This window comes from Oncorhynchus mykiss, unplaced genomic scaffold, assembly GCF_013265735.2.
Source record: "Oncorhynchus mykiss isolate Arlee unplaced genomic scaffold, USDA_OmykA_1.1 un_scaffold_250, whole genome shotgun sequence".
Classification (NCBI taxonomy): domain Eukaryota; kingdom Metazoa; phylum Chordata; class Actinopteri; order Salmoniformes; family Salmonidae; genus Oncorhynchus; species Oncorhynchus mykiss.
Window position 1 is genome coordinate 190,396 of NW_023493709.1, and position 24,726 is coordinate 215,121.

Below are 24,726 nucleotides of genomic sequence, written 5' to 3' on the forward strand. Positions count from 1 at the left end.
CTAGATTTTACATCCAGCAGGTTAAACATCAGTATGTTTTCATTCATGTTTTTCCAGGCTATAAAACACTAGATTTTACATCCAGCAGGTTAAACATCAGTATGTTTTCATTCATGTTTTTCCAGGCTATAAAACACTAGATTTTACATCCAGCAGGTTAAACATCAGTATGTTTTCATTAATGTTTTTCCAGGCTATAAAACCCTAGATTTTACATCCAGCGGGTTATTAAAGGACAAAAGAGGTGTCTGTTTCAGATATTCATTTTTGTCATGGAAAAAAAATCTGTCAATACTGGTATGGTCACAGCCTTAAACCTATGTGACAGTGTTGGTCTCCACAGGTCCAGGGTCAGAGGTCAGGTGACAGCATATAGTTCCTCCTTGGTGCTGTGACAGAGTGTGTAACCACAGACTCCAGGGCTCCAGGTGTTCATGGAGTCTGTCTCTCTGGGAGGCAGAAGGAACACCACACTAGAGGCAACCAGGACGTGCCATAGAGAGTGTGTGTACAGGTAGTTGTCCTCCGTCTCAGCAAACACGTACACACACACACCGACCAGCGCTGAGGCCAGGCCTGGGAGGAGAAACAGTACCCAACGCCGCCAAGAAGGGGGGTAGCACTGTTTCCTCTTCAGCCCTCGATACACCTGGAAACACACACATTATACAGTTACACACAACCTTAACCCTGGCAGGAGGCTAAAACACGGTCTCCTCTTCAGCCCTCGATACACCTGGAAACACACACATTATACAGTTACACACAACCTTAACCCTGGCAGGAGGCTAAACACTGTCTCCTCTTCAGCTCTCGATACACCTGGAAACACACACATTATACAGTTACACACAACCTTAACCCTGGCAGGAGGCTAAACACTGTCTCCTCTTCAGCTCTCGAGATACAGTAACAGTCAACAGTTTGGACACACCTACTCATTCCAGGGTTTTTCTTTATTTTGACTATCTTCTACATTGTAGAATAATAGTGAAGACATCAAAACTATGAAATAACACATATGGAATCATGTAGTAACCAAAAAAGTGTTAAACAAAGCAAAATATATACTATTTCTTCAAAGTAGCCACCCTTTGCCTTGATGACAGCTTTGCACACTCTTGGCATTCTTTCAAACAGCTTCAGGAATGCTTTTCAAACAGTCTTGAAGGAGGTCCCACATATGCTGAGCACTTGTTGGCTGCTTTTCCTTCACTCTGTGGTCCAACTCATCCCAAATCAACTCATTTGGGTTGGGGTTGGGTGATTGTGGAAGCCAGGTCATCTGATGCAGCACTCCATCACTCTCCTTCTTGGTCAAATAGCCCTTACACAGCCTGGAGGTGTGTTTTGGGTCATTGTCCTGTTGAAAAACAAATGATGGTCCCGCTAAGCTCAAACCAGATGGGATGGCGTATTGCTGCAGAATGCTGTGGTAGCCACATGCTGGTTAAGTGTGACTTGAATTCTAAATAAATAACTGACAGTGTCACTAGCAAAGCACCATCACACCTCCTCCTCCATGCTTCACGGTTTTTCACCGGTCAATTACCACCGGTCTAATGTCTATTGCTCGTGTTTCTTGGCCCAAGCAAGTCTCTTCTTCTTATTGGTGTCCTTTAGTAGTGGTTTCTTTGCAGCAATTCGACCATGAAGGCCTGATTCACGCAGTCTCATCTGAACAGTTGATGTTGAGATGTGTTTGTTACTTGAACTCTGTGAAGCATTTATTTGTGCTGCAATTTCTGAGGCTGGTAACTCTAATGAACTCATCCTCTGCAGCAGAGGTAACTCTGGGTCTTCCTTTCCTGTGGCGGTCCTCATGAGAGACAGTTTCATCATAGTGCTTGATGGTTTTGGCCACTGAACTTGAAGAAACTTTCAAAGTTCAAGACATTTTCCGGATTGACTGAACTTCATGTCCTAAAGTATTGATGTCGTTTCTCTTTGTTGTTGTTTGAGCCAAAATATGGACTTGGTCTTTTACCAAATACGGCTATCTTCTGCACCCCTAACAACACAACTGATTGGATGAAACGCATTAAGGAAAGAAATTCCACAAACTAACAAGACACCTGTTAATTGAAATGCATTCCAGGTGACTACCTCATGAAGCTGGTTGACAGAATGCCAAGAGTATGCAAAGCTGTCATCAAGGCAAAGGTTGGCTACTTTGAAGAATCTCAAATATATTTTAATTTGTTTAACACTTTTTTGGTTACTCCATGAATCCATATTTCTACATGGTAGAAAATAGTACACATAAAGAAAAACCCTGGAATGAGTAGGTGTGTCCAAACTTTTGACTGGTACTGAATGTATGGATGTGTTGTTACCCAGGAGGTCACCATGGATACATGGATGTATAGTTTACCCAGGAGGTCACCATGGATGTGTTGTTACCCAGGAGGTCACCATGGATACATGGATGTATAGTAACCCAGGAGGTCACCATGGATACATGGATGTATAGTTTACCCAGGAGGTCACCATGGATGTGTTGTTACCCAGGAGGTCACCATGGATACATGGACGTATAGTAACCCAGTAGGTCACCATGGATACATGGATGTATAGTAACCCAGTAGGTCACCATGGATATATAGTTACCCAGGAGGTCACCATGGATATATAGTTATCCAGGAGGTCACCATGGATATATAGTTATCCAGGAGGTCACCATGGATATATAGTTATCCAGGAGGTCACCATGGATATATAGTTATCCAGGAGGTCACCATGGATATATAGTTACCCAGGAGGTCACCATGGATATATAGTTATCCAGGAGGTCACCATGGATATATAGTTACCCAGGAGGTCACCATGGATATATAGTTACCCAGGAGGTCACCATGGATACATGGATATATAGTTATCCAGGAGGTCACCATGGATATATAGTTACCCAGGAGGTCACCATGGATATATAGTTATCCAGGAGGTCACCATGGATATATAGTTACCCAGGAGGTCACCATGGATATATAGTTACCCAGGAGGTCACCATGGATACATGGATATATAGTTATCCAGGAGGTCACCATGGATATATAGTTATCCAGGAGGTCACCATGGATACATGGATATATAGTTATCCAGGAGGTCACCATGGATACATGGATATATAGTTATCCAGGAGGTCACCATGGATACATGGATATATAGTTATCCAGGAGGTCAACATGGATACATGGATATATAGTTACCCAGGAGGTCACCATGGATATATAGTTATCCAGGAGGTCAACATGGATACATGGATATATAGTTACCCAGGAGGTCACCATGGCCAGTACAGCACAGAGGATGGGTCCCAGCATGTTCCACAGTCCTCTCCGGTCCAGCTGCATGGACATCGCTATCAGCAGAGTACCGAGCATGAACAACATCTACACACACAACAAGCGTTAGCATCACATATCAAGTCTGAGTGTGTTTGTAGTAGGTCTGTGAGTGTGTGTGTGTGTTTGTAGTAGGTCTGTGAGTGTGTGTGTGTGAGTGTGTGTGTAGTAGGTCTGTGAGTGTGTGTGTTTATGTAGTAGGTCTGTGAGTGTGTGTGTAGTAGGTCTGTGAGTGTGTGTTTGTAGTAGGTCTGTGAGTGTGTGTGTGTGTAGTAGGTCTATGAGTGTGTGTGTGTGTAGTAGATCTATGAGTGTGTGTGTGTGTGTAGTCGGTCTGTGAGTGTGTGTGTGTGTAGTCGGTCTGTGAGTGTGTGTGTGTATAGTAGGTCTGTGACACTGTGTGTAGTAGGTCTATGAGTGTGTGTGTTTGTAGTAGGTCTGTGAGTGTGTGTGTGTGTGTGTGTAGTAGGTCTGTGAGTGTGTGTGTGTAGTAGGTCTGTGAGTGTGTCTGTAGTAGGTCTGTGAGTGTGTGTGTTTGTAGTAGGTCTGTGAGTGTGTGTGTTTGTAGTAGGTCTGTGAGTGTGTGTGTTTGTAGTAGGTCTGTGAGTGTGTGTTTGTAGTAGGTCTGTGAGTGTGTGTGTTTGTAGTAGGTCTGTGAGTGTGTGTTTGTAGTAGGTCTGTGAGTGTGTGTGTGTAGTAGGTCTGTGAGTGTGTGTGTGTGTAGTAGGTCTGTGAGTGTGTGTTTGTAGTAGGTCTGTGAGTGTGTGTGTGTGTAGTAGGTCTGTGAGTGTGTGTGTGTGTAGTAGGTCTGTGAGTGTGTGTGTTTGTAGTAGGTCTGTGAGTGTGTGTGTGTGTAGTAGGTCTGTGAGTGTGTGTGTGTGTAGTAGGTCTGTGAGTGTGTGTGTTTGTAGTAGGTCTGTGAGTGTGTGTGTTTGTAGTAGGTCTGTGAGTGTGTGTGTTTGTAGTAGGTCTGTGAGTGTGTGTTTGTAGTTGGTCTGTGAGTGTGTGTGTGTGTGTGTGTGTGTGTGTGTGTGTGTGTGTGTAGTCGGTCTGTGAGTGTGTGTGTGTGTGTGTGTGTGTGTGTGTGTGTGTGTGTAGTCGGTCTGTGAGTGTGTGTGTTTGTAGTAGGTCTGTGAGTGTGTGTTTGTAGTTGGTCTGTGAGTGTGTGTGTGTGTGTGTGTGTGTGTGTGTGTGTGTGTGTGTGTGTGTGTGTGTGTGTGTGTGTGTGTGTGTGTGTGTGTAGTCGGTCTGTGTGTGTGTGTGTGTGTGTGTGTAGTAGGTCTGTGAGTGTGTGTGTGTGTGTGTGTAGTAGGTCTGTGAGTGTGTGTGTTTGTAGTAGGTCTGTGAGTGTGTGTTTGTAGTTGGTCTGTGAGTGTGTGTGTGTGTGTGTAGTCGGTCTGTGAGTGTGTGTGTGTGTGTGTGTGTGTGTGTGTGTGTGTGTGTGTGTGTGTGTGTAGTCGGTCTGTGAGTGTGTGTGTTTGTAGTAGGTCTGTGAGTGTGTGTTTGTAGTTGGTCTGTGAGTGTGTGTGTGTGTGTGTGTGTGTGTGTGTGTGTGTGTGTGTGTGTAGTCGGTCTGTGTGTGTGTGTGTGTGTGTGTGTAGTAGGTCTGTGAGTGTGTGTGTGTGTGTGTGTGTAGTAGGTCTGTGAGTGTGTGTGTTTGTAGTAGGTCTGTGAGTGTGTGTTTGTAGTTGGTCTGTGAGTGTGTGTGTGTGTGTGTGTGTGTGTGTGTGTAGTCGGTCTGTGAGTGTGTGTGTGTGTGTGTGTGTGTGTGTGTGTGTAGTAGGTCTGTGAGTGTGTGTGTTTGTAGTAGGTCTGTGAGTGTGTTTGTAGTTGGTCTGTGAGTGTGTGTGTGTGTGTGTGTGTGTGTAGTCGGTCTGTGTGTGTGTGTGTGTGTGTGTGTGTGTGTGTGTGTAGTCGGTCTGTGTGTGTGTGTGTGTGTGTGTGTGTGTGTGTGTGTGTGTGTGTGTGTAGTCGGTCTGTGAGTGTGTGTGTGTGTGTTAACGTACGTGTTTGAATGTGTCTCTGACTCGGGCCATGCAGAGAACAGTGACCCAGATAGAACAGACTGAACCCAGGAAGTCACAGTACTGGAGAGTGTCGTAATCCATGATACACATCACTGTTAAACCAGGCTGGTCACATGCATGGTAGAACTAGAGAGAGGAGAGGAGAGGAGAGGAGAGGAGACAGTGGATGAGAGAGAGGGAGCGAGATACAAAGAGATGGAGATTAGGATTTGGCTAAAAATACTTGAATCAGTTGAACCTTTGCCCTTTATGGTTGTGAGGTCTGGGGTCTGCTCACCAACCAAGAATTCACAAAATGGGACAAACACCAAATTGAGACTCTGCATGCAGAATTCTGCAAAAATATCATCAGTGTGTTTCCCGTGACAATAAAGCCCTTTAAATTGATACTGAAATGTGAGAGAGCATAAAGACAATATAAAAGAGGACAGTGGACAATAGGTTGGGGTTAGTGTGTATATATATATATAAAACTCACAGTAGAGAAGAACATGGGACAATAGGTTGGGGTTAGTGTGTATATATAACTCACAGTAGAGAAGAACAGGACAATAGGTTGGGGTTAGTGTGTATATATAACTCACAGTAGAGAAGAACAGGACAATAGGTTGGGGTTAGTGTGTATATATAACTCACAGTAGAGAAGAACAGGACAATAGGTTGGGGTTAGTGTGTATATATAACTCACAGTAGAGAAGAACAGGACAATAGGTTGGGGTTAGTGTGTATATATAACTCACAGTAGAGAAGAACAGGACAATGGGTTGGGGTTAGTGTGTATATAAAACTCACAGTAGAGAAGAACAGGACAATAGGTTGGGGTTAGTGTGTATATATAACTCACAGTAGAGAAGAACAGGACAATAGGTTGGGGTTAGTGTGTATATATAACTCACAGTAGAGAAGAACAGGACAATAGGTTGGGGTTAGTGTGTATATATAACTCACAGTAGAGAAGAACAGGACAATAGGTTGGGGTTAGTGTGTATATATAACTCACAGTAGAGAAGAACAGGACAATAGGTTGGGGTTAGTGTGTATATATAACTCACAGTAGAGAAGAACAGGACAATAGGTTGGGGTTAGTGTGTATATATAACTCACAGTAGAGAAGAACAGGACAATAGGTTGGGGTTAGTGTGTATATATAACTCACAGTAGAGAAGAACAGGACAATAGGTTGGGGTTAGTGTGTATATATAACTCACAGTAGAGAAGAACATGGTAAAGAGGTAGACAGAGGCCTCAGTGATGTAACAGCGTCGGACAGCGATGACGATGGGCGGGATGAAGAGGAGGTTACTGAGCGTGAGCAGTAGAACTGCTGTCAGCTGACGACCGTACGACTGGGCTGTGATGTCATCAGTACAGCCCCACCCACTCCAACCTGAACACACACAATATATACAGTCATGGGCCAGTTAATTAGGTACACCACCACACTACATATACAATATATATACATACAGTCGGAGGCCAGTTTATTAGGTACACCACCACACTACATGTACTATATATACACTATATATACTATATACACTAACCCCAACCTATTGTCCTGTTCTTCTCTACTGTGAGTATTGAGATAAACTTTTGTTATTGACCAAATACTTATTTTCCACCATAATTTGCAAATAAATTCATAAAAAATCCTACAATGTGATTTTCTGGATTTTTTCTCTCTCATTTTGTCTGTCATAGTTGATGTGTACCTATGATGAAAATTACAGGCCTCTCTCACCTTTTTAAGTGGGAGAACTTGCACAATTGGTGGCTGACTAAATACTTTTTTGCCCCACTGTATATACAGTCAGAGGCCAGTTTATTAGGTACACCACCGCACTACAGGAGGGCCGCTAACAACATTTCCATGCCACAACAAAGTCAGACTGTTCTGGAGGCAAAGGGGGGTCCGACACTGTACTATATGGGTGTGCCTAATAAACTGGTCACTGAGTGTATATACACATACAGCACCAGTCAAAAAATTGGACACACCTACTCATTCAAGGGTTTTTCTTTATTTTTACTATTTTCTACATTATAGAATAATAGTGAAGACATCAAAACTATGAAATAACACATATGGAATAATGTAGTAACCAAAAAAGTGTTAAACAAATTGCCTTAATGACAGCATTGCACACTCTTGGCATTCTCTCAACCAGCTTCACCTTGAATGTTTTTCCAACAGTCTTGAAGGAGTTCCCACATATGCTGAGCACTTGTTGTCTGCTTTTCCTTCACTCTGCGATCCAACTCATCCCAAACCATCTCAATTGGGTTGAGGTCGGGTGATTGTGGAGGTCAGGTCATCTGATGCAGCACTCCATCCACTCTCCTTCTTGGTCAAATAGCCCCAACACAACCTGGAGGTGTGTTGGGTCATTGTCCTGTTGAAAAACAAATGATAGCCCCACTAATAGTCCCTCAAACCAGATGAGATGGCGTATCGCTGCAGAATGCTCTAGTAGCCATGCTGGTTAAGTGTCCCTTGAATTCTAAATAAATCACTGATAGTGTCACCAGCAAAGCACCATCACACCACCTCTTCCATGCTTCACGGTGGGAACCACACATGTGGCGATCATCCGTTCACCTACTTTGTGTTTCACAAAGACATGGCGGTTAGAACCAAAAATCTCAAATTTGGACTCATCAGACCAAAGGACAGATTTCCACTGGTCTAATGTCCATTGCTCGTGTTTCTTGGACCAAGCAAGGATCTTTCAAAGTTCTTGAAATGTTCCGGATTGACTGACCTTCATGTCTTAAAGTCTTAAAGTAATGATGGACTGTCATTTCTCTTTGCTTATTTGAGCTGTTCTTGCCATAATATGGACTTGGTATTTTACCAAATAGGGCTATCTTCTGTGTACCACCCCTACCTTAACCTCTTTATCCTACCCCCTCCTTTTTCGAACATTCTGTTAAAAATCGCGCAACATTTCAGCGTCCTGCTACTCATGCCAGGAATATAGTATATGCATATAATTAGTATGTGTGGATAGAAAACACTCTGAAGTTTCTAAAACTGGTTAAATCACGGCTGTGACTATAACAGAGCGTGTGTTTCATTGAAAAGCGCAAGAAAAACTGGTCACTGAAATCTGAAAAAAGAGAGCTTTTTTCGTGATGCAGACAGGCTATCTATACAAATGGATATTTTGGGCATTCATGGACGGATTTAATCGGGAAAAATACCAATTTGTGATGTTTATGGGACATATAGGAGTGCCAACAAAGAATATCATCAAAGTTAATGAATGTTTTATATTTTATTTCTGCGTTTTTGTGTAGCGCCGGCTACGCTAATTCTTTTGTTTACGTCGCCTTCAGGCATTTTGGGGTGTTGCATGCTATCAGATAATAGCTTCTCATGCTTTCGCCGAAAAGCATTTTAAAAATCTGACTTGTTGGCTAGATTCACAACGAGTGTAGCTTTAATTCAATACCCTGCATGTGTATTTTAATGAACGTTTGAGTTTTAACGAGTACATTTAGCATAGCGCATTTGCATTTCCAGGTGCCTACTTGAGACGTCTGCGTCTCAAGTAGGAGCAAGAAGTTAAATAATTAAGAGGGAAAGAAATTCCACAAATGAACGTTTAACAAGGCACAACTGTTAATTTAAATGCATTCCAGGTGACTACCTCATGAAGCTGGTTGAGAGAATGCCAAGAGTGTGCAAAGCTGTCATCAAGGCAAAGGGTGGCTACTTTGATGAATCTCAAATATAAAATATATTTTGATTTGTTTAACACTTTTTTGGTTACTACATGATTCCATATGTGTCATTTCATAGTTTTGATGTCTTCAATATTACTTTACAATCTAGAAAATAGTAAAAAAAATAAAAACCCTGAAATAATTAGGTGTCCACACTTTTGAATGATAGATATACACTATGAGAAGTGTGTGTGTGTGTGAGAGAGAGACAGAGAGAGAGAGACAGAGAGAGAGAGAGACAGAGAGAGAGAGAGAGACAGAGAGAGAGACAGAGACAGACAGAGAGAGACAGAGACGTTATATATTCACTTTGTATGTTGTCTACCTCACTTGCTTTGGCAATGTTAACACATGTTTCCCATGCCAATAAAGCCCTTGAATTGAATTGAATTGACAGAGACAGACAGAGAGAGAGAGAGAGAGACCTACCGGCTTTGCAGACACAGGCAGCGTAGAGATAGCTGAAGGACCTCAACAGTCGACACTCTCCATAGGTCCCACAGTCCTCGATACAGGCTGATACATGGAGCTGTGGTGTTACTGTCACGTTACCACAGTCACTACTGTAGAGACATTAGATAGAGACATCTGTGGTGTTATATTACCAGTCACTACTGTAGAGACATAAGATCCAGACAGCTGTGGTGTTATATTACCAGTCACTACTGTAGAGACATAAGATCCAGACAGCTGTGGTGTTATATTACCAGTCACTACTGTAGAGACATAAGATCCAGACAGCTGTGGTGTTATATTACCAGTCACTACTGTAGAGACATTAGATCCAGACAGCTGTGGTGTTATATTACCAGTCACTACTGTAGAGACATAAGAGCCAGACAGCTGTGGTGTTATATTACCAGTCACTACTGTAGAGACATTAGATCCAGACAGCTGTGGTGTTATATTACCAGTCACTACTGTAGAGACATTACATCCAGACAGCTGTGGTGAGGACGGTACCTGTTGCAGAAGAGTTGTAAGGTGAGGTACCAGGTAGCAGCCTGAGGGAAGGGAAGTCTGATGACGGTCCCAGGAACACTGACGTTCACACTCAACCCAACGGCTGAGAACAACCCTACACACAAAACATATATGTAGTACCAGTCAAACTATCTAACCCAACGGCTGAGAACAACCCTACACACAAAACATATATATAGTACCAGGCAAACTATCTAACCCAACGGCTGAGAACAACCCTACACACAAAACATATATATACAGTGCCTTGCGAAAGTATTCGGCCCCCTTGAACTTTGCGACCTTTTGCCACATTTCAGGCTTCAAACATAAAGATATAAAACTGTATTTTTTTGTGAAGAATCAACAACAAGTGGGACACAATCATGAAGTGGAACGACATTTATTGGATATTTCAAACTTTTTTAACAAATCAAAAACTGAAAAATTGGGCGTGCAAAATTATTCAGCCCCTTTACTTTCAGTGCAGCAAACTCTCTCCAGAAGTTCAGTGAGGATCTCTGAATGATCCAATGTTGACCTAAATGACTAATGATGATAAATACAATCCACCTGTGTGTAATCAAGTCTCCGTATAAATGCACCTGCACTGTGATAGTCTCAGAGGTCCGTTAAAAGCGCAGAGAGCATCATGAAGAACAAGGAACACACCAGGCAGGTCCGAGATACTGTTGTGAAGAAGTTTAAAGCCGGATTTGGATACAAAAAGATTTCCCAAGCTTTAAACATCCCAAGGAGCACTGTGCAAGCGATAATATTGAAATGGAAGGAGTATCAGACCACTGCAAATCTACCAAGACCTGGACGTCCCTCTAAACTTTCAGCTCATACAAGGAGAAGACTGATCAGAGATGCAGCCAAGAGGCCCATGATCACTCTGGATGAACTGCAGAGATCTACAGCTGAGGTGGGAGACTCTGTCCATAGGACAACAATCAGTCGTATATTGCACAAATCTGGCCTTTATGGAAGAGTGGCAAGAAGAAAGCCATCTTAAATTCTTAAAGATATCCATAAAAAGTGTCGTTTAAAGTTTGCCACAAGCCACCTGGGAGACACACCAAACATGTGGAAGAAGGTGCTCTGGTCAGATGAAACCAAAATTGAACTTTTTGGCAACAATGCAAAACTTTATGTTTGGCGTAACAGCAACACAGCAACACACACCATCCCCACTGTCAAACATGGTGGTGGCAGCATCATGGTTTGGGCCTGCTTTTCTTCAGCAGGGACAGGGAAGATGGTTCAAATTGATGGGAAGATGGATGGAGCCAAATACAGGACCATTCTGGAAGAAAACCTGATGGAGTCTGCAAAAGACCTGAGACTGGGACGGAGATTTGTCTTCCAACAAGACAATGATCCAAAACATAAAGCAAAATCTACAATGGAATGGTTCAATAATAAACATATCCAGGTGTTAGAATGGCCAAGTCAAAGTCCAGACCTGAATCCAATCGAGAATCTGTGCAAAGAACTGAAAACTGCTGTTCACAAATGCTCTCCATCCAACCTCACTGAGCTCGAGCTGTTTTGCAAGTGCAAAACTGATAGAGACATACCCCAAGCGACTTACAGCTGTAATCGCAGCAAAAGGTGGCGCTACAAAGTATTAACTTAAGGGGGCTGAATAATTTTGCATGCCCAATTTTTCAGTTTTTGATATGTTGAAAAAGTTTGAAATATCCAATAAATGTCGTTCCACTTCATGATTGTGTCCCACTTGTTGTTGATTCTTCACAAAAAAATACAGTTTTATATCTTTATGTTTGAAGCCTGAAATGTGGCAAAAGGTCGCAAAGTTCAAGGGGGCCGAATACTTTCGCAAGGCACTGTAGTACCAGTCAAACTATCTAACCCAACGGCTGAGAACAACCCTACACAGACACCAAAAAAATATGTATATATACAGAACCAGTCAGTTTGGACACACCTCATTCCAGGGTTTTTCTTTATTTGTACTATTTTCTACATTGTAGAATAATAGTGAAGACAACAAAACTATGAAATAACACATATGGAATCATGTAGTAACCAAAAAAGTGTTAAACGCATCAAAATATATTCTATATTTGAGATTATTCGAGGTAGCCATCCCTTGCCTTGGTGACAGCTATGCACACTCTTGGCATTCTCTCAACCAGCTTCATGAGGTAGTCACCTGGAATGCATTTCAATTAACAGGTGTGCCTTGTTAAGTTAATTTGTGGAATTTCTTTCCCTCTTAAAGCTTTAAGGTAGGGGTGGTATACAGAAGATAGCCCTATTTGGTAAATAGTCCATATTATTATAGTCCATATTATGGCAAGAACAGCTCAAATAAGCAAAGTGAAACGACAGGCCATCATTACTTTAAGACATGAAGGTCAGTCAATCCAGAACATTTCAACAACTTTGAAAGTTTCTTCAAGTGCAGTCGCAAAAACCATCAAGTTCAATGATGAAACTGGCTCTCATGAGGACCGCCACAGGAAAGGAAGACCCAGAGTTACCTCTGCTGCAGAGGATAAGTTCATTAGTTTACCAGCCTCAGAAACCGCAGCCCAAATAAATGCTTCACAGAGTTCAAGTAACAAACACATCTCAACATCAACTGTTCAGAGGAGACTGTTTGAATCAGGCCTTCATGGTCGAATTGATGCAAAAAATCCACTACTAAAGGACACCAATAATAAGAAGAGACTTGCTTGGGCCAAGAAACACGAGCAATGGACATTAGACCGGCGGAAATCTGTCCTTTGGTCTGAGGAGTCTATTTGTGGTTCCAACCACCGTGTCTTTGTGAGACGCAGTTTAGGTGAGCAGGTGAACTGATAATCTCTGCATGTGTGGTTCCCACTGTGAAGCATGGAGGAGGAGGTGTGATGGTGTTTTGCTGGTGACACTGTCAGTGAATTATTTAGAACTCAAGGCACACTTAACCAGCATGACTACCACAGCATTCTGCAGCGATACGTCTAGATTGCGCTTAGTGGGACTATCATTTGTTTTTCAACAGGACAATGACCCAACACACCTCCATGCTGTGTAAGGGCTATTTGACCAAGAGGGGAGTGATGGAGTGCTGCATCAGATGACCTGGCTTCCTCAATCACACAACCTCAACCCAATTGGGATGGTTTGGAATGAGTTTGACCGCATAGTGCAAAGCAGCCAACATGTACTCAGCATATGTCGGAACTCCTTCAAGACTGTCGGAAAAGCATTCAAGGTGAAGCTGGTTGAGAGAATGCCAAGAGTGTGCAAAGCTGTCATCAAGGTACAGCAAGCTCTACAAGTAAATCTGGGAAATATCAGGGAGTGGATCCAGACTGCATCACATCAGGCCGTGATTGGGAGTCCCATAGGGCGGCGCACAATTGGCCCAGCGTCGTCCGGGTTTGGCCGGTGTAGGCCGTCATTGAAAATAAGAATGTGTTCTTAACTGACCAGTTAAATAAAGTATAAAATGTACTTTGATTTGTTTAACACTTTTTTGGTTACTACATGATTCCATATGTGTCATTTCATAGTGTTGATGTCTTCACTATTATTCTACAATGTAGAAAATGGTAAAAATAAAGAAAAACACTGGAATGAGTAGGTGTGTCCAAACTTTTGACTGGTACTGTATGTCTGGTATGTGTGTGTCCTACCTGTGTGACAGGGATGGGAGTAGTTGAGTGCGAGGACAGGAGCCCAGGAAGAGAGACAGGCCATCACACTGCTGTTTCCTAACGTTGCATTAGTCTACAATACACACACACACACACACACCCGTTACATCAGTTTACAGAAAAAAATTGTATTTCGTCGTGTGTGTGTGTTACTCACAGTGTTGAGTGTAATCTCCAGGTTCAAGGTCCCTCCAGTAGACTGTGTGTTAAGGGGGTAGGTGAGGAGCGTGGGGTGTGTGTGTGTGACCGTTACATTAGGTCCATTAATGGGAGAGAACCGGACAGACAGAACGTCTAGTTCCTCACGGAGCACCGGGACACTCCACACACACTCCGACGACACGTTGTTATGACGACCTGCTTCGGCAACCACAGAATCGTTGCCTGGTGATGTTGTCGTGCTGCTGTTGCCATGGAGCCTGTTAATGTAATCGTCTCCAGACATACCCACGCTCTGAGGCTTACAACCCACTGACACACACACATGGTACAACCACTGTTACCGCATCACCTCACATATGGTGTGTGTGTGTGTGTGTGTGTGTGTGTGTGTAGTGCGTACCTGTGTAGTTGACTGAGATGCTGAAGGCTGTGGTTCGGTTGCTATGGTAACTATCCACGGTGACTCGTATCCAAGTATTCCATGGGGGAGCGAGGAGAACGGCCGAGCAGCCAATCAGAGAACAGTTCACCCTCACAAGCCCCCCCTGGGGGGAGGAGGAGCCCAGCGTGAGAGACAATGAACAGTCTCCGTTCACAAGTCCCTCCCCCCAGGTACAGCCACTCACAGACACCGAGAGAGACGACACGAACTCTGGAACAAACACCCTGACAGAGAGAGAGAGATATCTATTAACTAACCAACTACTCTAACAGTCTGAAAAGATAGATGGATGCCTTCTTCTACCATAGTCCCACACAACCTTCCAATGTATTATATTTACATGGTCCTAAAGCATTGAATGTATATAAAGATGACAGACAGGACTCAGCCACCATCCTCAGTAGCCTTCTAAGTTGTCAACGCCAGGAGGTTTGTCATTGCTCCGAGTCCAATTTTTTGATTTTTGGTCCCAACCGCTGTGTCTTTGTGAGACGCAGAGTAGGTGAACGGATGATCTCCACATGTGTGGTTCCCACCGTGAAGCATGGAGGAGGAGGAGGTGTGATGGTGCTTTGCTGGTGACACGGTCAGTGATATATTTACATTTCAAGGCACACTTAACCAGCATGGCTACTAGAGCATTCTGCAGCGATACGCCATCTCATCTGGTTTGAGGGACTATTAGTGGGGCTATCATTTGTTTTTCAACAGGACAATGACCCAACACACCTCCATGCTGTATAAGGGCTATTTGACCATGAAGGAGGGTGATGGAGTGCTGCATCAGATGAGCTGGCATCCAAAATCACCCAACCTCATCCCAATTGAGATGGTTTGGGATGAGTTGGATCGCAGAGTGAAGGAAAAGCAGCCACCAAGTGCTCAGCATATGTGGGAACTCCTTCAAGACTGTTGGAAAATTATTCCTTATGAAGCTGGTTGAGAGAATGCCAAGGTTGTGCAAAGCTGTCATTAAGGCAAAGGGTGGCTACTTTGAAGAATCTAAAATATATTTTGATTTGTTTAACACTTTTTTGGTTACTACATGATGTACATATGTTTGAATTTAGTTTTTATTTCTATACCGTGTTTGAGTTGACACTTTCTATTATCGTACAGAAATGTTATTCTGGCAGAGATATTTTTTTTGACACGTATATGTGTCATTTCATAGTTTTGATGTCGTCACTATTATTTACAATGTAGAAAATAGTAAAACATTTATGTTTATGTTAATTAACGGTCATTTAACGGTTAACGGTTAATTACCGTGATTGTCAAGCAAACAGTTATTTGTTATCACCGGATGACTAAAATGGGGGGCGCTACAGCCCTAATAAAGCAATACTACGTGTATGTTGTGTCGTAGCCCATGTACCTCACACTAATCATCTGGTCCCTGTCCCCCTCATAACTTACTGTAATAATACATATTATATACGTCTATACATATTATAATAATAATAATACATATTATAATAATACATATTATATACGTCTATACATATTATAATAATAATACATATTATAATAATACATATTATATACGTCTATACATATTATAATAATAATAATACATATTATATACGTCTATATATATTATAATACATATTATATACGTCTATATATTATAATAATGATACATATTATAATAATAATACATATTATATACGTCTATATATATTATAATAATAATACATATTATATACGTCTATACATATTATAATAATAATAATACATATTATATACGTCTATACATATTATAATAATAATACATATTATAATAATAATACATATTATATACGTCTATATATATTATAATAATAATACATATTATAATAATACATATTATATACGTCTATATATATTATAATAATAATACATATTATAATAATACATATTATATACGTCTATACATATTATAATAATAATAATACATATTATATACGTCTATACATATTATAATAATAATACATATTATAATAATAATAATACATATTATATACGTCTATATATAGTATAATAATAATACATATTATATACGTCTATATATATATATATTATAATAATAATACATATTATATACGTCTATATATATTATAATAATAATACATATTATAATAATAATAATACATATTATATACGTCTATATATATATATATTATAATAATAATACATATTATATACGTCTATATATATTATAATAATAATACATATTATATACGTCTATATATATATATATTATAATAATAATACATATTATATACGTCTATATATATATATATTATAATAATAATACATATTATATACGTCTATATATATATTATAATAATAATACATATTATAATAATAATAATACATATTATATACGTCTCTATATATTATAATAATAATACATATTATATACGTCTATATATATTATAATAATAATACATATTATATACGTCTATATATATTATAATAATGTACATATTATAATAATAATAATACATATTATAATAATAATACATATTATATACGTCTATATATATTATAATAATAACATATTATATACATTGTCTGCCCCCTTTATTTATCCTACGATTCTCAGTCCGTCTTACCTCGCTCAGTAATGTCTTCATCTTTATGATGGATGGCCTCTTATCCGCTCGTCCTTCCCTTATGCCATAGTTTGTACATCTCAATTATCAGTAGAAACCACATTTGTTTAAGCAAGTCAGCCTTATCAGCTATGTTTTTGGGCTGTTAACATCAGTTAGCTCTACATTCAATTCTCAGAACGTGAAGGAAACTTTCCATAAAAAACACAAGAAAACTATTGGTCCACAGGACCCGTCATTATTATTCTCGGGAAACAGGAAGGAGCTTGGTGCCGGGATACCGGCCACCGGTATTAAACCCTAACACACACACACACACACACCGGTATTAAACCCTAACACACACACACACACACACCGGTATTAAACCCTAACACACACACACACACACCGGTATTAAACCCACATACACACCGGTATTAAACCCTAACACACACACTCTCACATCTGCAGTTCAGTTTCAGCATGAGGTGTTACTAATTACTTTAATGAGCAGCGGAGAGAGAGGGAGGAAGAGGAGAGAGAGGGAGAAAGAGCGAGCACAATAGCTGTGTGTGAAAGGGAGAGAGGGAGGAAGAGAGCCCAGATAGCATCTAATGTGTATTAGGAATGTTCTCCAACTGATTTGACATGGGGAATAGTTCAGAGAACACTAAAAAACAACGTCCTACTGTGGGAATTTCAGTCCTTCAGCATCACTTTTTCTGCAGGTTTTCTCATAGTTCTATTTAGTCATGTTCCCAGAACGTTCAGAGAATGTTAAGAAGCAACGTCCTTCAGTGGTAATTTCAGTCCTTCAGCATGTTTTCTGCAGGTTTTCTCATGGTTCTATTTAGTCATGTTCTAAGAAAGTTATTTCAAGACATCTACATTCCGTTCTCAGCCTTGACAAAACTCTCTCTATCCTCTAGTTAAGTGTGTTCAGGTGTGTTGCCAAGCCCACTAACTGGCCACACCTGATGTTCATAGTGCTCGTTTCCTTTGAAATGTGGTCTGTTTGAATAGACTAAAATGAACAGCTTTGTATGCATAAACATCCTGGTGGCCCAGTGGACTAATTCCAGGGATAGAGAACACAAGCTCATAGGTTTGAATCTCGCTGACTCCGTGTCACAATTAAAAAATAAACCAAACTGTTTTGTTGATTAATGCCAAAGCAAATCAATGTAGGACTTTTTCTGTGCTTGGAGCTCAAAACAGTTAACCCAAAATAAGCAGTGTTACTAAATGTCTCAGTGAAACATTCACTTGAAAGTTAAGGAAATGATTCAAAAACCTCCAAATAACCTTTTTACATTTCATTCTTAACGTTAAGAAAACATTCAAAATGTTGTGAATGTTATGCTTATTATTGAGTTATTTAGTGTAATAATATTCAAATATTTCTAAAATATTCCCAGGAAAACTTTCAGGGAAACAGAGTCAAATGTTCAAAGAACCTCTGTGCAACCTAAAAATGTACGTTCAGGTAGGTTAACTTCTGTTCTCAGAACGTTTAAAAAACATTCAGTTTTACCAGTCAGGAAACGTATGGCTTTGTTCCCACAACCAATGCGAACCAAAAACACACGTTCCCACAACTTCCAAGGGAGCGAATGTGCTAGTTGGGTTGTTAGACCGAAGTAGACAGTCAGAGAGAGAGACACATAGGGTATTGTTATAGTAGACAGACTTTCAGGTGTGACTGGTTTTTATCATGATGCTGACTGTTCAAATCAAATCTCAAATCTCTTCCTCATTGCTCTCTAAAGCTGGAGTTACATCAAGCAACTTTCACACAACTTCAGGTCCAAGCAGCCGAGTTGCTTCTTGAGAAACATACCCCTGCAACTCATCTGCATCTCGGTTGCATCGAAACGTTACAACTATATGCAACAGCCAATCAAAACAAATACTTTTGTCACATGATCCAATGAAAAGGTTCTGAATTCTGACCCAGTTGTCATGTCAACACAGCTGTCAGTCCTGCGGGAACTGGGATCAAGGTTGACAGAAGAGACATTAGCCCAACGGGAGCTATATAATTAAATATTGGCATCATAGCTAGTCATGGTTTATGTACATGGTTTGGCAGACAATAAATGTAATTTTAGAAGTGAACCCAGACCTCTCTCTGACCACTTTCAACTGAAAATGTCCACTAGCTTGGTTAGCTCATTGCAGTGTCCTGTTGGCTGCATTGTATCTATATCCATGCTGTTACAATAACCAGACAAATGTAGAAATCAAAAGATTAGAAGCTAATCACTGGTGAAACCATGATGTAATGCAGCAGATGACACGGGGTGAGTTAAGAATTCTCAACCAATAAGACAGAAGCAGCTTCAGTTTGATTGGCTTGGTTCTATGACCTTTTCATCTCCTTTCAGTTGTGACAGGGTCAGGGGTTAAGGTCAGAGGTTAGGGTTAGCGTAACGGTCCTTACCTGAGTCGTGCAGGTCTGTCGGGGGAGGCGCTCTGGGTTAGGGGCGTGGCCTGGAGGATGGGTGTGTCCACTGCTCTCCTGACTGACAGCTGGGGCTGGAAGAGGTAAGAGCAGGACGGGAATCCCTACACACACACAATACACAAACACGCACAATACACACACACACAATACACAGATTACACACACAAACACACATTATAAACACACACACAATACACACAGAACACACACACACACACATTATAAACACACACACAATACACACACACACAGAACACACTATAAAAACTCCTCACCTTGTGTTCGATGCGTCCATCGTCTCGGGGCAGGTGAGCTGCCAGGTACCAGTCTCCGGGGGCGGGGTTAGAGAGGTTAAAGGTTGTGTTGCTTTGTGATGATGTCATGGGCAAGTTGAGCGAGAGGACTGGTGATGTCACAGTGTTGTTAGGAAACAGCCGTCCTACTGGGTCAATGACTGGAGGAGCTCCCCAACGCATGTACCTGAGGAGGAGGAGGGAGGGGGAGGGAGGAGGAGGGAGGGGTGGAGAGAGGAGGAGGGAGGGTGAGGGAGGGAGGAGGAGGGAGGGGTGGAGAGAGGAGGAGGGAGGGTGAGGGAGGGAGGAGGGAGGGAGGGAGGGGTGGAGCGAGAGGGGAGGGAGAGATGGAGGGAGAAGTGTAGGGTTAGATAGAGAACACCTAGTAGAAACATGTTATTGCCGGTAGAGACAGGCTGTCATGTGTTGCCCCCAGAGAGAGAGGGCTGTCATGTGTTGCCCCCAGAGAGAGAGGGCTGTCATGTGTTGCCCCCAGAGAGAGAGGGCTGCCATGTGTTGCCCCCAGAGAAAGAGGGCTGTCATGTGTTGCCCCCAGAGAGAGAGAGAGAGAGAGAGAGAGAGCCACATCTAGAGACCAAGTTCACAGAGTTCCCATGTTGAGCAATGAGCAGCGCTGAGCTTTAGAGTCCCTGACAGTCAACATTAGAAACAATAGAAAGGAAGCAGTCATAGACTGACATGGTGACGTTGTGTGTTCCACAGTTGAACCAGTACTGTCATAGACTGACATGGTGACGTTGTGTGTTCCACAGTTGAAACAGTACTGTCATAGACTTACATGGTGACGTTGTGTGTTCCACAGTTGAAACCGCTGCCCCTGGTTACAGTGAACAGCCAGCGGGCGACGACAGTGTCGTCCGGGATATGGAACATGGTCAGCCTGATGTTGCCATACCAACCGTATCTTGACAGCTTCTGGGCCGGCTTGGAGGACAACTCCTGAACTAACGTCAGCTCACCACCTGGAGGGACACACATATTAAAGCTTAAGTCCACAGACACCGAGAGGAGACAGTCCGGCGTGATAGTTACACGGCTCTGAGACCACCGTCCATAGGAGGGTCGTACACACACACACACACAAAAAAAATTGTCAAAGACCCCAGCCACCCCAGTCATAGACTGTTCTCTCTACTGCCGCATGGCAAGCGGTACCGGAGCGCCAAGTCTAGGACCAAGAGGCTTCTCAACAGCTTTTACCCCCAAGCCATAAGCCTCCTGAACAGGTAACCAAATGGCTAGACTATTTGCATTGTGTTCCCCCCCCCACACTCTTTACACTGCAGCTACTCTCGGTTTATCATACATGCATAGTCACTTTAACTATACATTCATGTACATACTACCTCATTAGCCCGCCTAACCGGTGCCTGTATGTAGTCTCTCTACTGTATGTAGCCTCTCTACTGTATGTAGCCTCTCTACTGTATGTAGCCTCTCTACTGTATATAGCCTCTCTACTGTATAGAGCCTCTCTACTGTATAGAGCCTCTCTACTGTATACAGCCTCTCTACTGTATATATCCTCCCTACTGTTATAGCCTCTCTACTGTATATATCCTCCCTACTGTTATAGCCTCTCTACGGTATATAGCCTCTCTACTGTCTATAGCCTCTCTACTGTCTATAGCCTCTATATTGTCTATAGCCTCTACTGTATACAGCCTCTACTGTATACAGCCTCTACTGTATACAGCCTCTGTACTGTATAGAACCTCTACTGTATAAAACCTCTCCACTGTATACAGCCCCTCTACTGTATACAGCCCCTCTACTGTATACAGCCCCTCTACTGTATACAGCCCCTCTACTGTATAGAGCCTCTCTACTGTATAGAGCCCCTCTACTGTATATAGCCCCTCTACTGTATATAGCCTCTCTACTGTATATAACCTCTCTACTGTATATAGCCTCTCTACTGTATATAGCCTCTCTACTGTATATAGCCCCTCTACTGTATATAACCCCTCTACTGTATATAGCCTCTCTACTGTATACAGCCCCTCTACTGTATACAGCCCCTCTACTGTATACAGCCCCTCTACTGTATACAGCCCCTCTACTGTATACAGCCCCTCTACTGTATATAGCCCCTCTACTGTATATAGCCCCTCTACTGTATATAACCTCTCTACTGTATACAGCCTCTCTACTGTATATATCCCCTCTACTGTATATAGCCCCTCTACTGTATATAGCCTCTCTACTGTATACAGCCCCTCTACTGTATATAGCCTCTACTGTATATAGCCCCTCTACTGTATATAGCCTCTACTGAATATAGCCCCTCTACTGTATATAGCCTCTATACTGTATATAGCCTCTACTGTATATAGCCCCTCTACTGTATATAGCCTCTACTGTATATAGCCTCTACTGTATTTATCCTCTACTGTATATAGCCTCTACTGTATATAGCCTCCCTACTGTATACAGCCTCTCCTGTTATTATTCACTGTTGTTCTTTATTTTCTTACTTACCTATTGTTCACATAATGCCTATTTGTACTTCAAAATTACACTGTTAGTTAGAGCCTGTAAGTCAGCAGTTCACTGTGAGGTCTACTACACCTGTTGTATTCAGCATTTCACTGTGAGGTCTACTACACCTGTTGTATTCAGCATTTCACTGTGAAGTCTACTACACCTGTTGTATTCAGCATTTCACTGTGAGGTCTACTACACCTGTTGTATTCATCATTTCACTGTGAGGTCTACTACACCTGTTGTATTCATCATTTCACTGTGATGTCTACTACACCTGTTGTATTCATCATGTCACTGTGAGGTCTACTACACCTGTTGTATTCATCATTTCACTGTGAGGTCTACTACACCTGTTGTATTCATCATTTCACTGTGAGGTCTACTACACCTGTTGTATTCAGCATTTCACTGTGAGGTCTACTACACCTGTTGTATTCAGCATTTCACTGTGAGGTCTACTACACCTGTTGTATTCATCATTTCACTGTGAGGTCTACTACACCTGTTGTATTTGGCTCACATGACAAATAAACTTTGATTTGATCCACTCCGACGTCCCAACAACACATTTGGCTAAGCTAACGTCAGCTACCAGAGCAATGCTCGGGGAAATGTTGTCGTTTCTAATGACTTACCGTCGCCGAAAGCGGTGGCTATGAAAGACAACACCAGCAAACTTGGCAGGAAGTGAATTTCCATGTTGTTGTTGTTTTTTTCTCTCACAAAAACGCGTTTATTTTCCTCCAAAGCATCACATCTCATACCGGGTTTAGCAGCTCCCGAGTTGACCCGGACGGAGTTGGTCTACAAGCCCCACAAAGCCTTGCGCGGTTCCAGGAAGTCCGGTGGAGTTGTTGTTTTTTAAATTCTTATTATTCTTTTTTTTAATTAACAACAAATCAATACAGAAAGTACATGAGGGATCAAAAGTACATATAGATTATATACAATGGACAATCGATCTAGGGGCGGGGTTGGGGCGGACTGGGGGTGGGGCTAGGGGGTACAATATCACATTACAATTACGCAAGGACCTTAAGGGACATACATACACTTACAGTTCTAACAGCTTTTTTGTTAGTAGAGTTTTTAACTGTCTTAAAATACAGTTCAATTTCTTTTTGTAGGGTAACAAAATGTGTTTTTTTGTTTGTAAATTTACATTTGTGTATATGAATTTTGGCCAGAAGAATAAGAATTAAATGAATTACATAAAAATGTTTCATCTTATTCATCTTATATCTTATTCATCTTATCTTACGTAAAGAATCCAAACAGTACATCTCTCCACAATAGTGTAAAATCTTCATAAATGTGTTCAATTAGAAATCCTACTGATGTCTTGCCACAGTTTTCTTACATGAATACAATGCCCAAAAAGATGCAACACTGTAATTACAAAAGGAGTTGTTATCCTTAAAATCCTTCACATATTGTTTGGCCGAATAATATTTATGAATAATTTTAAAGGAAACTTCCTTAATTTTGTTAACAAGTAGGTATGTGTGTGGCAACATCCAAACTTTTCCCCACAGATATGATCAATAAATCCATTCCAATAAGGCATGACATAAGGTATAACAGTCATATTTTTGTTTCATCAGACCAGAGAACATTTATCTGAAAAGTACGATCTTTGTCCCCATGTGCAGTTGCAAACCGTAGTCTGGCTTTTTTATGGAGGTTTTGGAGCAGTGGCTTCTTCCTTGCTGAGTGGCCTTCCAACAGCATTTTCACAAGGTCCTTAGCTGTTGTTCTGGGATTGATTTGCACTTTTCGCACCAAAGTACGTTCATCTCTAGGAGACAGAATGCGTCTCCTTCCTGAGCGGTATGACGGCTGCGTGGTCCCATGGTGTTTATACTTGCATACTATTGTTTGTATAGATGAACATGGTACCTTCAGGCATTTGGATATTGCTCCCAAGGATGAACCATACTTTTTTTCTGAGGTCTTGGCAGATTTACTTTAATTTTCCCATAATGTCAAGCAAAGAGGCACTGTTTGAAGGTAGACCTTGAAATACATCCACAGGTACACCTCCAATTGACTCAAATGATGTCAATTAGCCTATCAGAAGCTTCTAAAGCCATGACATAATTTTCTGGAATTTTCCAAGCTGTTTAAAGGTATAGTCATCTTAATGTATGTAAACTGCTGACCCACTGGAATTGTGATACAGTGAATTATAAGTGAAATTATCCGTCTGTCAACAATTTTTGGAGAAATGACTTGTGTCCTGCACAAAGTAGATGTCCTTACCAACTTGCCAAAACTATAGTTTGTTAACAAGAAATTTGTGGAGTGTATTTTGAAGCATGCATGCAAGCTTCAACGGAAAGTATGCAAAGAAATATGACGTAATGTAAATATTATGCACATTCTCTTGAAATCAACTGCGGCCATTATTTGAGCTGAAGCGAGCGAAAATACACTCCGACTTCAGAATCAAATGTTGCCTAACTACAATATTTTATCTTGCTACGTTAATTAATACATGATGTGTTAATTTTGGCACGGTTACCTGCCTAC

The 24,726-nt window shown here is 41.4% G+C and overlaps 1 protein-coding gene across 1 annotated transcript; it reads right to left on the reverse strand.

Moving 5' to 3' along the window:
* Positions 1-260: 260 nt before the first annotated feature.
* Positions 261-23,030, reverse strand: LOC110515560 (transmembrane protein 8B). Its single transcript, XM_036973455.1, has 13 exons — positions 22,830-23,030; positions 20,486-20,669; positions 19,669-19,873; positions 19,370-19,494; positions 14,303-14,568; positions 13,898-14,211; positions 13,720-13,813; positions 10,064-10,178; positions 9,530-9,663; positions 6,580-6,758; positions 5,351-5,497; positions 3,276-3,392; positions 261-649 (listed from the first exon to the last, which is right to left on the reverse strand). The coding sequence occupies exons 1-13, from the start codon at positions 22,954-22,956 to the stop codon at positions 359-361; spliced, it is 2,298 nt and encodes a 765-aa protein (XP_036829350.1). The 5' UTR covers positions 22,957-23,030; the 3' UTR covers positions 261-358.
* Between the last annotated feature and the right edge of the window lie 1,696 nt (positions 23,031-24,726).